General features: G+C 42.3%; 2 protein-coding genes and 1 long non-coding RNA gene across 3 annotated transcripts; 1 reads left to right on the forward strand and 2 right to left on the reverse strand.

The window, feature by feature from the left end:
- Nucleotides 1-361: 361 nt before the first annotated feature.
- On the forward strand, nucleotides 362-5,347 carry LOC112845386 (uncharacterized). Its single transcript, XM_025904798.1, has 4 exons — nucleotides 362-661; nucleotides 2,719-3,200; nucleotides 3,670-4,000; nucleotides 4,098-5,347. The coding sequence occupies exons 1-4, from the start codon at nucleotides 362-364 to the stop codon at nucleotides 5,211-5,213; spliced, it is 2,229 nt and encodes a 742-aa protein (XP_025760583.1). The 3' UTR covers nucleotides 5,214-5,347.
- A 625-nt stretch (nucleotides 5,348-5,972) lies between these two features.
- LOC112841752 (uncharacterized) lies at nucleotides 5,973-7,210 on the reverse strand. The gene is made up of 2 exons (XR_003218196.1): nucleotides 6,827-7,210; nucleotides 5,973-6,125 (listed from the first exon to the last, which is right to left on the reverse strand). It is a non-coding gene; the product is annotated as an uncharacterized LOC112841752 (long non-coding RNA).
- Nucleotides 7,211-9,270: 2,060 nt separating this feature from the next.
- LOC109199719 (leucine-rich repeat LGI family member 2) lies at nucleotides 9,271-13,503 on the reverse strand. Its single transcript, XM_025904799.1, has 6 exons — nucleotides 13,499-13,503; nucleotides 12,727-12,858; nucleotides 12,565-12,636; nucleotides 12,292-12,461; nucleotides 11,971-12,135; nucleotides 9,271-10,848 (listed from the first exon to the last, which is right to left on the reverse strand). The coding sequence occupies exons 1-6, from the start codon at nucleotides 13,501-13,503 to the stop codon at nucleotides 10,031-10,033; spliced, it is 1,362 nt and encodes a 453-aa protein (XP_025760584.1). The 3' UTR covers nucleotides 9,271-10,030.
- Nucleotides 13,504-17,051: the final 3,548 nt, after the last annotated feature.

Consider the following 17,051-nt stretch of genomic DNA (forward strand, 5'->3'; position numbering starts at 1 on the left):
TCTTAACAGAGAGAAGATTGCCTTATTGATGGAGGAAAATGAGAGACAGAGCGCTCAATTAAAAAAAATGTCCTACCTGCTCCAGGAAAAGGAGAGTATTATTGATGAAAAACAGTGGGATATCAAAGACATGGAGGAAAGGAACCAAGAGCTCCAAGGAAACCTGGATGAAGCTCTAGAAAAAATTAAAGAAATCCTCCAGGAGAAGAAACAACAGGACATGAGAGAAAGACAGATGCATGATGAACTTGAAAAGATGGAGATGAAATACAGAGTGGTAAAAGCAAGGGATGATAAAAATCAGGAAACAAATAAAGAGGTTCTTCAAGAGAAAAGGCAGCAGCAGATCAAACAAAGGCGAATGGGCCGCGAGCTTAAAGACATCAAGAAAGAAAATGACGAGCTGCAAATAAAGCTTGATGAAGCTCTGCAAATAAATGAAGCGATCCTCGAAGAGAAGAACCAAGAGGACATAAAGAAGCGAGACATGGAGAGGCAACTCCAACACATGGAGGGAAAAGACAGGATGCTGCAGGCAAGGCTTAAAGAAACAATGCACAAATATGACGAGTTGCTGCAAGAGAAAAAGCAACAGGAGATGAAACAAAAAGAACTAGATTGCAAGATTCAGAACATGGAGAAAAACAATGAATGCTTGCAAGTAAAGCTCGATGAAGCTTTCCAAAAAAATACAGAAATCCTTGAAGTGAAAGAAGAACTGGTCATAAACCAGGGAGAAATGCAATGCCAGCTCCAAGGCATGGAAGGAAAATACAGAGCACTGCAGGCAATACATTATGAAACACGGAACAAATATGAAGAGCTGTGTCAAGAAAAAGAACAACAGGACATAAAGCAGAACAAAGAAAAACTTCTTCTTGTCCAAGACTTTGAGAAGACAAAGCAAAAACTGCAAGAACTTGGCAACAAAATTAAGCACACAACAGCTGAACTGGAAGGAGAAAAGGAGAAAGTGCAAAAACAGGAGGCAACAGCTAAAGAACTCAAAGAAAGGCTCAAAGAAGAACAAGCCAAATCAGAAGAAGTGGAAAAAATATGCAACAAACTTAAGAAGCAAAATACAGAAACAGTGGACGAGTTGAGATCCCTCATACTAGAGAAGAAAGTGCTTGTGGAAAAGCAACTCAAGAAGAAGAAAAAGTGCTTCCGCTTCTTCCTCCGCAGGGCCACTCCTGCCTCATCTTCCTCCACCTCTGTTCCAGCTTAATTTTCCCTTCTCCTCTCCCTCCCCTCTCTCCCCAATAATTTCATAATAAACAAAATTGACTGCATTTTAAATGTGTCTGATCAGTGTCTTCATTCAAGAATGAATTGTCTTTGTCACAGAGTCATGTGTATTTTGTCTTTTCCTCGGGCTGGTGATCCTTGCGGTCGTTCAGCCCTGGAGTCCAGATTATTAGTGTTTTAATCACATTTAGTGTTACATTTTAGATCACCACAATAGGATATCCACAAGTTAGGATTCAGGCATTTGTTTTAGTTTGATATCGTAATCATTCTATGATTGAGTCGTTAACAGAACCAGCAGTTAGCAGCAATAACTTCAAATCAATGACATTTGCAAGCATTCCTTTATACACAGCATTTCAGTCAGGTTGAGGTCTGGACTTCCATGATATAGATTTGCTGCTGTGCTTGGGGTCATTATCCTGTTGCATGGCCTAATTTAGAAGAAGCTTTATCTGTCGGACAGACAGCCTCACATTTGACTCTAAAACACTTTGGCATACAGAGGAGTTTGTTGACTGCAAGGTGCTTTATTGCTTGTGTCTGCAGAAGAAGCTCAAATCACCACACTTGAACCAGCATATTTGACAGTGGGTTTGAGGTGTTTAAGTGTTTGAGTGTCTGAAATACTGACATGTGAACGCCAGAATATAATGGTGAGATTTTAGTGCTGGTTAGATTGCATACACACTGCACATTATAAGGTTTTACAATTTTGCATCTGTGACCATTCAAACACCAGACAGTACTGAATGTTTCTTCTTTCTTTGTGCAACTTTACAATCATAATGTCCATTTTGGGGTTTTGGATTTTTTAGGGAAAGAAGAGAAGTTTTATTTTTAATGATCAGTATCAGTGATTAATCACTACAGTGGCATAAATAAACTTGTCATGTTTTCACAGATTTATTTTGATGTTACATCATATTTGTAAGAGGAACATTCATTAGGTTTAAACAAAATCATACAAAAGAATTGTAACGCTTGCATATTGTTAACCTAGAAGCACTTTTAGTCTTTGTTAGGTTTATCGAAAAACAATTTGGCAAACACCCTTTTTTGAATGTCATGCTCTTGCAGGCTGCAGTAACATTTGAGTTTTGTAAGTGCAAAGGTCCATTCAAACAGGTGGTGACATTACAATCCTTGGTTTATGTACATTTTGGAGCTTGTCAACATTCAGCATTTCCAAAAGCAGAATAAAAATTTGAAAGCTTGAAGATATATTTACATGTACATTTATTTTCCTTCCTTTTGGTCATACAAATTCTGCCTCTGATGCTTCTGACTTCAGATGTTAGTAAAAAAAATATTGTTAATTGGGCAAAACTGTTTCTTTTAAACATATCAGGAGGTTTATTTTCCCTGACATCATCTAAACACAGCTCCTTTGCAATACTGATAAAGTTTCTCTGTACTTTGCCACATTATAACAATGACAAACCCTGGTTTACTCCTAAACTCAAAAAGCTGTGGCTGGAAAAGAGAAAGGCGTTCAGAAGCGGCGACAGGGACTGCTACAGAGAGGCCAAGTACAGGTTCACTAAAGAAGTGGACATTGCTAAACATCAGCACTCTGAGAAGATGCAGCAGCAGATCTCAGAGAATGATTCGGCCTCTGTGTGGAAAAGCTTTAGGAATATTACCAACTACAAGCCTAAAACCCCCCACTCCACTGATGACTTGCTCTTGGCCAACAGCCTTAACGACTTTTACTGCCGTTTTGACGAGCCATCAAGCAGCCTTCACACCTCCAACGGCCCCAACAATAGAGACACTTTGGACACTCATTCCCCCACCTCTCCCCCCTCCATAGAGCCATCACCACCATCAAACACTTCACCTACAACACCTCCCTCCACACCCCTCACCAAGGAGGATTTCACACCACCTTCTCCCACCACAACTCTTCATATTCATGAGGCAGATGTGAGGAAGCTGTTTAACACTAGGTTTACTATCCTGCGCAAATTTGCGTAACCTCCCTAAACCCAACACCCCCTAGAATTACTGGCTTTTTTATTTTCTGGTGCAAGTCCCGAGGTGTTAATCACCCCTGCTGAGATTTTCACAGGTCGTCAGCTTGTTTCTCCTCCAGCTTTTGTTGTGCAAACCACCCATTATCCTTGAGGCCTGGCACATTTGCATTTGCTCACTCAGAGTTGCTCAGATCCAAGGCAGGCCAAACCTCTGTGTTACAACTTTCAGAAATGCCTGCTAGCACCCCACTGAGATTTTCACAGGGCTTCAGCTCCTTTGTTCTCCTGCTTTTGTTGTGCAAACACACCCTCCCCCAACCAGGAGAGATTTGTGTATGTGTAGGAGTGGCATTGCATGACTACAGCACAGTGCTGTGCATAAAAGCAGACTGACCAGGAGGGAGAATCATTTCTTCTTCGCTTTTCTGAGAACACACATCAGGATGGCCTCCGTATCACTGCCACGCGGGAAGAACCTCTCCACGCAACAGACTTTGGCCTTGCTTCAGGAAATGGACGAAGCAGATTCTGATGGAGGAGAGGTTTCATTTGTCCAGCAGGCCACTGATGCCTCCTCAGAAGAATCTGAAAAGGAGACGGAACAAAAACCCAACATGCCTCCACGGAAGAGGCCCCGTGGTACTGGAAAGCCCAGCCAGAGCCACACGGCCAAAGGCGGCACTGTGTGGGTTGAGGAGGACATTGGAATGCCCAGTGCAGTAGCAAATCGCTCGTGCTTCACTGCGCAAGCTGGACCCACAGAGTCTGCTAAGGTTTGTCATTGCCATAGTACATATGATATTTATATAAACCTATTTAGAGTGAGGTTCATGTAAATTTACCATTCTCTATTTGTTTCTCTTCCGACAGCGCAAGATTACAAGTGCGCTCCAAAGCTTCCTTTGCCTGTTAGACGTGGGAATGCTGCACACCATCAGGGATTGTACGGTCAATCAAGCCCGCAGAACAGAGCCGCACTGGAATTTGTCAGTTCATGAACTGATGGCATTCATTTCAATTCTGTTTGTAAGAGCAATCATGTGTCCCGTTGGTGCCATTGTGGATTGCTGGTCAGAAAGATTTCTGGTGCCAGTAATCAAAGAGACAATGCCCCGAGATAGATTCATTTCAATTATGCAACACCTTCGATTTGATGACAAGGACACGCGGGCAGAACGGGTGAAAACAGACAAATTTGCGGCGTTCTCCGACATCTGGACACGCTTCAACGAGAACTGTGCTAAGAGTTTCACTCCAGGAGAACACATGACCATAGATGAACCGCTGTTCCCTACCAAGGTTCGTTGTCCATTCACCCAGTATATTGCAACCAAGCCAGACAAATTTGGGATCAAGTTCTGGATGGCCACGGACTTGGACACCAAATATATCTGCAGTGCATCTCCTTACTTGGGAAAGGACCCCAGTCGTCAGAAGGGAGAGAGGCTGGCAGAGAACGTGGTCATGAAACTGATGGAGACGTTTTTGGATGATGGGAGAAACGTCACAACGGACAATTTCTTTACTTCCCTGTCACTGTCGCACAGACTGCTGCAGCGCAAAACAACGTTACTGGGCAGGGTGAATAAAGTTCAGCGTGAGCTTCCTCAACTTGCACGGATGTATTCCGTAAGAGCAGCAACACGCAGGTGGCCAGCAGCGGTTTTCTACAATATGCTGGACCTGGCAGCGGGGAATGCCTACATTTTGTACAAGGCATGTACAGGGTGGACAGGCAAAAGAAGATTGTTTCTGAGTATTCTAGCTCAGGAACTTCGTTGCCGATTCATGCAGCACAAGGAAATATTGGCACAGGCTGCTGAAGCTGCTGCAGCTGTGCCAGGGACTGTAAAGACAACGCAGTGCCAGGTGCAAGAGAGCTGCAACAGGAATCGCAGCAGGTTTACCTGTGCAACATGTAAGAAATTCACCTGCGCCAAATGCAGGGATGATGAACACTGGTTCTGCAAACGCTGTAAAGTTTGAAACACTTTGAAATAAAACAGACTTGTGTATCAATATACTTTGAATGTGTGTCTTTCTATCGATATGGCAGGAATTTCTGAAGGTTGTAACACAGAGGTTTGGCCTGCCTTGGATCTGAGTAAACAAATGCCAATGTTGCACACACACACACACACACACACACACACACACACACACACACACACACACACACAGCAAATCTGCATTTATTAGTCCCACAAGTGGAAAATGCAAAAATAAAAACTGTACCAAGAGCACAGTATAGAAAGTGCACTACACAAACTATCTGGAAACGTAAATATGGACACGTGTATTGAAAAATATTGGTGTGTGTGTATTATGTATGTGTGTATGTATGTATGCAGGGCCGTTGCTAGCCATTTGGGTGCCCTAAGCACAAATGCTTTATGGTGCCCCCCCCCCCGCCACTTAAAAAAAAACAAAAAAACATTAATACTTTTGAATTTCTCAGTGGAATTTGTTTAATTAAATAACAACAAACATGACAGTTAAACAAATAAATAAGGTTAAAGGAGGTTAAAAATACTGTTACAAATAAATACTCAGGCCCCTTTGGAAAATTAAAATCAGAGCTGACATTAAAAGGACCTCTCCGCACAATTTCAACACGATCAGCATCTACAATGTGAGCTGGCCAAAGAGCAGGATCGGTTGAAGGGGGCACACATGTCTCCACAGTGTCACTTTCTGATAGTCTCTCAGTGACAGGACTCTCAGTGGTACTTGTGTATGGAACTGTACCTGAACTGGTGGTTGATGGTTCTTGTTCTTCTTGGCTAGGGATTGTTGCAGGGTCTACAATGGCTGGTGGTTGATGTCCAGGGATGGCACTACTACTGGATGGTTCATCCTGTCCTTGAGATCCTCCTTGAACATATTTAAGCATTGACCCTGCATACAAGAGAAAATATTCAGGGATTTTACAGAAATACAATTTTGAATCTACAGTAGGCCTACGAAAAATTGCATTATAAGACTAATAAATTAAGTAAGTCACTGGTACATTTAAAAATTACTAACTATATTTTACATGTATAGATTTTCATAATGGCAAATGGCAATAAACATGCTGTACATAATTTGATATAAATGCGCAAGTAGGAAATCTATATTACTGGAAGATATAGGTTTCATATTACACTGTAATATGAAACCTATATCTTATTTATGCCGCATAAATAAGATATGCGTCTTTATAGATATCCTGAAATGCAGCAACATACAAAGTAATCTTGTCTAATCTGATAATAATACTTGACTGCATCACTGACCTATCCCAAAGTTAAGGTTAATCAGTAGCATGCATGACGTTAGCCAGCTAGCAACCTGAGGAGGGAAATGCTAGTCTCACGATTGCTAACGTTATCTGAAAACCGTCAATTGAGTGACCATGATGAGTTGCTTTTAGTAGTCCATTCTATATTCATATCCACAACGTAAACAAACTACCCAACATCAATCATTTGCAACATTTGTTAACACAGTATGAACACTGCTAACAGGAGCTATCACAGAGTTGACGGACATGAGCGTGCAAGCAAGGGCTACAATAATGAACTTTTTTTATTGTTATTATTTAAACATTGCCTTACCGGCAAGCGACGCCTGAGTTTCATCACGCTTCCTCTTCTTCTTTCTTTTCTCCGCTCCCGACTCCTGTTGCCGTTTCGAGGCCATGTTCAAACAGGTGTTTACCAATACCGAATTGAGGCATTATAGAACAGACCACTGGGAGTGGGGGGGGGGGGCACCAGGAGGAGACTGGAGACAGGGCACAAAGCAGATTCACCCCTTTTCTCGGGAAAATTGTTTTATGTTGCTTTTGTATTGTTTAACCATATTAATGCATATAATATTTATAGTATTAATATGGTTTACTTTTTTTTTTTTTTACGACCCTGATTTTTTTGGTGCCCTACCGGCCATTTGGTGCCCTACGCAGTGTGCGTTATGTGCGTTTGCGGAGCTACGGCGCTGTATGTATGTATAAATAGACTGTATGTATATTATGTACAGAATGGATATATAATTATATGTACAACACTGTGTATATATCTTTATGGACAGGCACACAATGTAGTGACAAGGATTGACAAGAATTAATATTGCATATGAGAAATACTTCTCATATAAACTAGCATGGTGTGTTGTAGGCTGCAGGTAAGGAAGGAAAGTAGCTTTGCAGGTAAGGAAAGACATGAATCTCTCCTGGTTGGGCTTTAGGGGAGGGTGTGTTTGCACAACAAAACCAGGAGAACAATGGAGCTGAAGGCCTGTGAAAATCTCAGTAGGGTGCTAGGAGGTGTTTTTTCGCAAATTTGCGCAGGGCTAGTAAATGTAGTAGTAGGGACTTGCACCAGGAAAAAAAAGGCTCAGTAATTCTAGTGTTAAGAGTCTGAATGCTCAAAAAGCTCCTGGCCCAGACGGTGTGTCTCCTGCCACCCTCAGACACTGTGCAAATGAGCTGGCCCCAGTGTTTTCTGGCATTTTCAACTCCTCACTGCAGGCATGTCATGTGCCTGCCTGCTTCAAGTCCTCTACCATAATCCCTGTCCCCAAGAAACCAAGGATCACTGGACTAAATGACTACAGACCTGTGGCTCTGACATCTGTGGTCATGAAGTCATTTGAGCGCCTGGTTCTCTCCTACCTCAAGACACTCACGGACCCCCTCCTGGACCCCCTGCAGTTTGCATACAGAGCCAACAGGTCTGTAGACAATGCTATCAACATGGCTCTACACTTCATCCTGCAGCATCTGGACTCCCCAGGAACCTACGCCAGGATCCTGTTTGTGGACTTCAGCTCTGCCTTTAACACCATCCTTCCAGACCATCTCCCAGGCAAGCTTTCCCAGATGAATGTGCCTGATCCCATCTGCCGGTGGATCACTGACTTCCTGATGGACAGGAAGCAGCATGTGAGGCTGGGAAAGAATGTCTCGGACTCCCGGACCATCAGCACCGGCTCCCCTCAGGGCTGTGTTCTTTCTCCTCTGCTCTTCTCCCTGTACACCAACTGCTGCACCTCCACCCACCAGTCTGTCAAGCTAATCAAGTTTGCAGATGACACCACCGTTATTGGACTCATCTCGGATGGGGACGAGTCTGCCTACAGGTGGGAGGTTGAACGTCTGGTGTCCTGGTGCAGCCACAACAACCTGGTGCTGAATGCCCAGAAGACAGTGGAGATTATTGTGGACTTCAGGAAGCACACAGCCCCAGTCCCCCCCATCATCCTGACTGACACCCTCATCACCTCTGTGGACTCATTCCGCTTCCTGGGTACCACCATCACCCAGGACCTGAAGTGGGAGCCCACCATCACCTCCGTCATAAAGAAAGCCCAGCAGAGGATGTACTTCCTGAGGCAGCTGAAGAAATTCAACCTGCCAACACGGACGATGATGCAATTCTACACTGCAATCATCGAGTCCATCCTCACCTCCTCCATCACCGTGTGGTACGCTGGAGCCACTATCAAGGACAAGCAGAGACTGCAGCGTGTTGTGCGCTCTGCTGAGAAGGTGATTGGCTGCAGACTCCCATCTCTGCAGGACCTGTACACCTCAAGGACACTGGGGCGTGCAGCTCGGATCACAGCTGACCCTTCTCACCCTGGACACAGTCTGTTTGACCTGCTCCCCTCAGGCAGGAGGCTCCGGTCCATTCGCACCAGAACCTCTCGCCACAAGAACAGTTTCTTCCCCTCTGCTGTTGGACTCATGAACAATAACCATATGACTGTTCCCACCACTAACACATGACCCTACACTGTGTTCACTGCATCATTCCATGTTTGGCACTGATCACCACCTGCACCCATGTATATATCTATCTACTTAGCACTTTTAATTCTTTAATTCTTATTTTTATGTCTATTTAAGCGTTATATGACAGTATGTTTGCACTAAGTACCGCAGCAATTTCCTAATGTTGTAAACCTGCTCAACATTTGGCAATAAAACCCTTTCTGATTCTGATTCTTCTGATTCTGATTCTGATTCTTTTGATTCTGATTATATTACAGCAGATGTAGAAGTTGTATCTAAATGGCGATTCTCCATTAATGAATTTGTATAAGGTCAAGTCCTGGATATTTTACTAACTGTAACAACAAACCACTGCTTCCTACTCTATGCATTATAATCTACAACATCTACAAAGACACCTTCCAACAAACGGCTACACTCTATGATCTCAGCTATGATAATTAAAGGTTTGTGCTTTCTAGACATTCCCTGTAATGGAAAGAGCAGAGGGGTGTGGTACTTCATCACGGCCAGAAGGAGGCACTGTGTAACCATCAAACAAAAGACCCCAGTGTTGACAAGGCAAGGTACTGTACGTTACCACAGGGTATGAGGATACAGGTAGGTGGCAAAATCATTCAATCCATCATCAGTCACCGCAAATCAGAATAAATTTGTTACGTTCATTCAGGTCCTGATGTATTTTTATAGCTGCATAAAACTACTGAGAGAAAGATATTAAACAATAAAAGATAAATCCAGATAGATTCAATTAAATGTCTCTTTTTTAACCCATCATGAACTTCAGTGGTATTTTTAAGAGAATAGAAGTAGTTATGAAAGGGTAGTACTTCAGAAAGTCTGAGGATCCATGATTGCAAGGCCATTCAGAAATAGTCACAATATATCTTGACCCAGCTCTAATTTGTGAGTGAAATCTATGAAGGTGTGGATATTTAACAGTTTATAAATTTTTCTTCCTTCTTGAATTTGTCTTTCAAGTGGAAGACATTTGATTTCAGACGCGACGATAAGGCACAGCCCCTCACAAGCTCAGGTCGATGATGATGTGCTCAAAGATCTGCGTGTTTCCCTTGAAGCTCGAGGAAAAAATAAAGTCCCTGCGGTCGGTAGATACCACGGTGAAAGAGCGTGGGGCTTGGATGTACACCTCCTTAAAGCGGTCAAAGATTTTGTTGTCCTCATCCCACAGGTAGATCTGTGAGAAGGTGTAGTCGCTTCCCAGAGCCAGATAGTAACGTTCCTTGAAAGAGAACGGCTGGAGAATCATGGAGCCTCGAGAGGGCAAAGCTTGGATCTCAGCAAACTGTTTGGTGCCCCAACGCAGAACTTTGGAATCACCGATATACCGCGTCATAGCCAGGTAGAGCTCCTCCTTGATCCGGAAGTGTTTCACAACCACTACATCCTCCATGTTGGGGATCTCACCCTGCAGGATGAACTTCTGGTTGCTCCGGCTCCACTGGTAGATCACTGGAACCTGTGAGCGGCTCGCTAGAATAAGGTGAGCTTTCCCATCCAAGTCGAGAAACTCTACATCCGTGTCGCGGTACCACTCGTGCAGTGACTGGTACGAATAAAAGCCATTATCATTCCACTTGTAGAGGGTGGAGAGGCCAGCTTTTGAGCTGTCAGCAATCACAAAGAACCAATCAGAGCCAATCTGGAAGGCCTCAATATCATTGGGCTTAGAGATCTTGGACACTTCGATATCCTGGAACTTATTGAACCTGCTTTGGTCGTCATCAAACTTGTAAATGTGGGAACCACCAAACAGCTGAGCCACAATGACAAACACCTCATATTTGATGATGACAGATTTGCACCCCACAATGGACTGACCTAAAGGGCAGAGAAACACATGAATCGCGTGAGAATGAAACTGGGAGCATTCTGGGAGTGTTTGTTAGCCTAATGTGTGATTTAGACTTCCTAACTTACAGTGTCACTGGAAACTCCCTTTAACCCTTCACCCAACCTTCCACGTAACCTGACATGCACCTCCTGCCCACATAGCAAAATTGGTATGGCCCAGATCTGGCCAACACAATGTGCTTACACATGGCCCACATACCGCAAAGACTGACGGCCCTTTGGTGGCCCAGATCAGGTTTGCCAGAGGAGGCCCAGACATGGGCCAGCACAAGGCCAGTTGCAGACACACTGGTGGTCTTGTGCTAGCCCATCTCTGGCACCAAAGGACCGTCATTCTTTGCAGTATGTGGACCATGTGTAAGTTGTGTGCAGCCACGGGCCAGTCGCAGACACACAGCTGACCCTGTGCTGGCCCAGATGTCAGCCAAATGTGTACCTTAATCAAGCCATGTAATAACAACATGTGCCGGAACATAAATAGTGCAAAAGTAACATTACGAACCTCTGTTCAGACAGTGAATGAACTGATTCTTTTACAGCGCATTTCCTTTCCCAAAGTCATACCTGAATTTGAAACATTGGCTACCATAGCAATATAGTATATCAACATGGCACTTGGGTCTTCCAACTAAAATAGGAAAATAGGAACATAAACAGTGCCATCATTGCCAGACCTGGCCCACATCTGGTTGACATATACCCTGCCATGACACCAGTCAGTCAGAAGTGCCAGCTTGATGCCGGATCAGGGGAAAACCTGTTTTCTATGAGCCTGGGCCACATGACCCAAACCACAATCGAGCAAGATATGGCATGCCATCACATAGACAGTGCCATCTATACCAGGCCTGGCCCATATCTGGATGGCATACGTCTTACCATGCCAGAAGTCAGCCAGCAGTGCCGGCTTGATACCAGATCTGGGCCAGACCTGCTTGCTATGTGGGTTAGAGATGTAACTACACGTTGGGTCGAAACAGCCTGCAAGGACTTAAATGGTTAGAAGGTTGCGCTGCAGGATCAAGAGGGGTTTCCAGTTATCTCATAGGTTAGGACACATTTCCTGCAAAAGTCGAAATCAAAATTTACCTGTGATGTTATCATAAGTCCTGAAGTTCATTTCTATGTGGTCCCACTGGAAAATCATACAGCTCTCTGTGCTGGGAGCAGAAATGGCCACGTAGACATCATTCTTATAGCTGAATGTGTCAACAGACAACGATTCTGAGGCCACAGACTGATGAAGGATGAAATCTGTGGAAAGGAACATCGGGAAATGTATTTTTCACAAACCAACAAAGCCACGTTAAATGAATAACCTCTACACAACTTAGAAAGACTGTGCTGAGTTCTCTCATCCTGATCTCAGCTGGACATGAGAGAAGGGCAGCTGGCTCAGGTGTTTCTCACCTGTGGAGACACACTCATTCTGCAGGCTGGTCATATCATTGAGGCGCTTGCCCTTCATGTCCTCTGGTCCAGCACACACAACATCCGACACTGTGGCATTGGTGTTCTTTAACCACGTCATAAGCCACTTGGCTCTGCAGTCACATTCAAAGGCATTGCCTCGCAGGTCCCTGCAGAAAGGGAATATTGTGTTTCATGGCTGAACTGGGAGAAAGACAGACTGCAAGAATTACTCAGTACGCTATTTGCCTATTTAACTATGTACAAACTTACAGCTCTATAAGGGAGTCAAGGTCAATGAGGAGGTCCCTGGGCAAGGCTTTAATGTTATTCTTTTCCAAAGACCTGGAAACAAATGCAGTTGATTATGAAAAAGAGACATCTTTAAATCATGTATAACAGATAACAGTTGTATTTTCAGTCACTGGAACATACAAGTGAGTCAGGTCCCTGAGTCCTCTGAAGGCATATTTGGATGTAGTCTCTAGTTTGTTACTCTCAATGAATCTGTGGATCAACAAGAAGAAAAGAAAAGTATATTTTTGATCAATTTCAACATTTTGCCAGCTAGTAAACCAAATGGTAAATGGACTGGTTCTTGTACAGCACTTTTCTATTTTGCCTGAGCACTCGAAATCCTTGAAACCTGTCTAATTCAGATCAGGACCTGAAAGCACCAGCAGCCCAGATCAGCTGATCACAGCCTGTACACAAAGAAAATTTACTGAAGCTTTGAATAGAAATTGCGATTCTTAACCTCTTGTTGAGCCACTACAACCAATTTTAGAGTTCCCCCACCTGCTGAATCCCACTTTAACCCGTTCCTTACTCATTTTCTGTTTAGAGTCGCTCTCTACAATGTAGAGATATTTTAAAATCTTTCGTCTTTTTCTCTGCTCATGTTCTACCAAACTGATTCAAGCTGAGTATATTTATGAAAATTAAAATTTAAAGAAGTAAAGGTCATTTTCTTATGTATTAATGTTACTTTAATGATACATTAATATAGCACAAGGTTCAATTAGCTTTGCACAAAAATAGCTGGTAGAAAAATCCTCCAAAGAGCTACTTTTACTGGAGTGGTTTTGCCACTAATATCTGTACTTCTGATTAAGTACAGAATGTCTTTGCTTTTGCCATCTCACACTCTTTCATGTTTAAATCCATCTTTAATGGGACCACAGAGGAAATATTTGCTGGAGCACACCTCATGTCCCCCAGAATCCTTACTTTGTCCATGTGAATTTTAAACAATCAAATCTTGTGAAAATGGCCACAACTTGTATATTTAACACAGACATAATAGGGGAGACCGGGGATAGTTGTAACGTGGGTCAGTTGTAACACTTCCAATTTCTCGGATCAGGGCTAAGTTTCAAATGATGTGACTCATCCTGTGCATGCCCAATTCAGTTCTGCTATCACATGTGAAAAATCAGCACATTTTGTCAAACACAGACAATATAACACAAAAAAAAGTAATTTGTATGACAAAAAGCAAGTTTTTCTACTTTATTTCAATTTCTAATAGCATTATCTGCTTTGCAGTCAAGTGGAGCGTGCGTCTGTCCTCTCAGTAAGTGAGTGAGACAGTAGACAGCGGTGAGGAGGGCTGTGCGAGTGCATCGCAAAAACACATAAATATGCCTGACACCTATAAACAAAGCAGCATCTGGCTGCAGTTTAAAGACCTTTTTGTCTCTGTCTTGGTCTTGGTCTTGTCTTGTCTTGGTCTCGATACCCTCTAATCTTGGTATTGTCTTGGTCTTGGTTTAGGCGGTCTTGACTAAAAGTCTACAACTTTATTACTTTCATTTTCTTCCAAAAGCAGTTTTTGAAACATCGTTGTGAACTGACTAATGCGTGAACATTGCTGTAGGTCCACAGGAAAACTGTTCCACAGTTTTACCTCACAAATGGTAAAACAAAAGGTTTTAACCCTTGTCCATGCTTTAAGAGTCTTCATCAATGTTCCCTCTAAGCTGCGCACGTGCGCAATTGCGCACTGCTGGCACGGTCTCTGCGCACAGAAAATCTGCGTTGCGCACAAAAAAAATCTAACCTGAATTGAAATTAAAATTAAAACTTTAAGAATTCTGTTTTGCAGTGTTAGTCAGTAAGTGACTGGCTGCTCCTGTATGGGATTAGAACGATGCCACCTTATCCTATAGTCCAGCCAATAATGCGATTCACATTCGTATACACGCAGCCAATCAACGTCGTTGACAGGCTATGACAGCGTCCTATGTGCCGACACCGGTGTTTTAGCTAGCAAAGCGGCGTGGCTGATGTGCAGTGAAGCCACATTAATGACAACGTGTACAACCATTGGAGATGTGAGCAGGACAGACGGAACAATTGACGGAAAAAGTGTGGACTTTATACCAGTTTTTAAATTGTGTTGAGAGGCCACGTAAAACCAGAGTTATGATAAAAATATTTGCAATGTTTGGTTTTCTTCCTGAATACCATCGTTGTTTATATTTACTGCTGGAAGAAACGGTAAAAACGGCGTTTTATAAGGAAACCGCTCGAAAGCACTCTCTGCCTGTGAGCAAACACAACACCAAAAACCCCCCCACCCTTTCCTATTGGTCGAAAAAATTACCGTGTCGACCAATCAAAAAATGATATGACAACGTGGCATATAGTTGTTAAGAAACGGGGGGAAGTTTTAGGAGTGACGGCGGTGTACTGAGATGTGAGAGATTTGAGACGTTTAGCGCAAATCTTGTGTAGTTAGTGTGTAGTTAGTGTGTAGTGTAGTCAATAGTTTTGTTGTGTGTGTCAGAACAATGAGGCGGCTGCTGAATGTTACAGGTGTTACAGGAGTGATACATCTCCTGTTGTCAGGCCTGCAGGTATCAGGCTGTTGTTCTCCTTTATCTCATAGTGGACAGAAATTATTTTTTGGAGTGGCACAAATAATTTGTGTGGCATCAGATTTGATGCAGAACAGCTGATTGTTCTGTAAATAGTTTGAAATGTTTATTTAAAAACGCTTTGGCTGCATTAAAAAAAATAAATAGCTGCAAAAAACTTTGTTGTTTGCCAAACTGAGTTACTTCTTTGAAGTAGTAACTATATAATTAATTGCCCAGCATTGGTCATTATATACTGTATTTTGCAGACAGAGAGTTACAGGACTCTCCCAGACCACAGACTCAGACTCATAATACAAGTCAGAGCTTTATGAAGAAAAAAAAAGAAAAAGTTGTCTTTTCAAAATTGGAGTTCAAGTTATTTTTACTTCCAATAGTGTTAACATACTACACAGGTCATGAACAAGATTTTTTAAATTTTCATTGTAAGTGGGCTAAAGCAGTTAATTAAAAGTAGTCTAACATAAATGTAAATGTTGTAATTTGATTATTGTAATAAACCATGTAACTTGGATGGATTAGATGCTGGCGTGACCACAGTGCACACGTCTGATGTCGCTCACAGTGGTCCAAGGGATCGCTCAGGGAGTTTGTGTGTTCGCTCAGACACATGAAAATTAGAGGGAACATTGGTCTTCATATTTAATTTTCCCCTCAATTCATCCTCTGTACATTTCCTGGTACTGTGTCTGGCTTTGTACATAATTTTTGCAGTTTTATATTTTATAAAATCCATAAACTTCAGAATTGTTAATTTCAAGAACAATTCAAGAAAAGTTAGGAAGCAAAGAAAGACAGTCATCGTCTCCATTGTAAGTGGGCGGGGGAGGATGCTACAGTTTGTACAAGAAGCATCAGCTCTGATTTATTTTAACTTTAGGGCTTGACGAAGAAGCGCAAGAGAAAATCTTCACATGATACAGTTACATACAAATTACATACACATGTATAATGTTTAAAAATATAATCAAACATTAATGAATTATTGGGCAATATCAGAAAAGCAAAAGACATTCTCTGTTTACCACAACATGTACCAAATTAATTTAATAAAGTTACATATGAATAACTTCATGGGGATATAAGTCAAACTTACTTCTACAGTCAGACTGAGTTGCAGTTCTCTTAGTGTGCACTGATATGACTCATACGCATTTGTTGTTTCCTACATGACCAAATTTGACTGATAACATGCAATAGAGATGAAACTGACTGACCCGCCTTCCTTCTGGCTGCTTTTGCTTTTTCTGATTTCCTAAGTTGTTCTAAGAAACTTGTCAGAATTTTTTTAAATTTACAAAAACAGGATGCGTCCATTTAAACTCTGATATGCTTATAATGAGTTACATAGTGACTGTAGTTTTACATTTGCAAATAAATGTTTCATAGAAGTACTTCAGCAACAGTTAATTCAGCAGTGACTTTGTGACATAAACCAGGGACAGCAGAAAGATGAGGATTAAAACGTTGGTGTTTCTGACACCAGCCAGTCCTCTGCTCCTGAACGCTGCTGCTGCCATCACTGTGGAAATAAAAACAGCCTTTGAGCTTAAGAGAAAATGAAAGAAAATAAAAGAAATGAATAAACAAAGAATCAAATCTATGTTTCCTCTTGTTATGTTAATAATATATTTTTAAAAAACATCTTAGGTATAAACCATCCTATGGTGCAGTTTTGCTGATCTTACCTGCCTGCTGAAGGGACAAACAGCTGTTTCACAGACTGAAAACACAAGGGAATCACATGCTACAAATACTTAATGTTCTCCTGATGTGACTTCCCACTGATCTGTGAGCTGCTCTTTCACTTTTATCTCACAGTAGTGATATGATCTATGTGGCGGGGGTGTGGTCTCCGGCCTGCTGCAGCAGAGGGTG

The sequence above is a fragment of the Oreochromis niloticus genome, unplaced genomic scaffold (genome assembly GCF_001858045.2).
Source record: "Oreochromis niloticus isolate F11D_XX unplaced genomic scaffold, O_niloticus_UMD_NMBU tig00007204_pilon, whole genome shotgun sequence".
Lineage (NCBI taxonomy): Eukaryota > Metazoa > Chordata > Actinopteri > Cichliformes > Cichlidae > Oreochromis > Oreochromis niloticus.

Bases quoted from the DNA above. Each gene is read 5' to 3' on its own strand.
- LOC112845386 (XM_025904798.1), top strand. From the start codon at position 362: ATGGGCCGCGAGCTTAAAGACATCAAGAAAGAAAATGACGAGCTGCAA. The intron at 3,201-3,669 runs GTTTACTATCCT...AACACACATCAG, and splicing joins AGGAAGCTGTTTAACACTAG to GATGGCCTCCGTATCACTGC. The intron at 4,001-4,097 runs GTTTGTCATTGC...CTCTTCCGACAG, and splicing joins GACCCACAGAGTCTGCTAAG to CGCAAGATTACAAGTGCGCT.
- LOC109199719 (XM_025904799.1), bottom strand. The intron at 12,637-12,726 runs GTATGTTCCAGT...ATTTGTTTCCAG, and splicing joins CTCAGGGACCTGACTCACTT to GTCTTTGGAAAAGAATAACA. The intron at 10,849-11,970 runs GTAAATTTTGAT...TCTGCCCTTTAG, and splicing joins GACTTATGATAACATCACAG to GTCAGTCCATTGTGGGGTGC.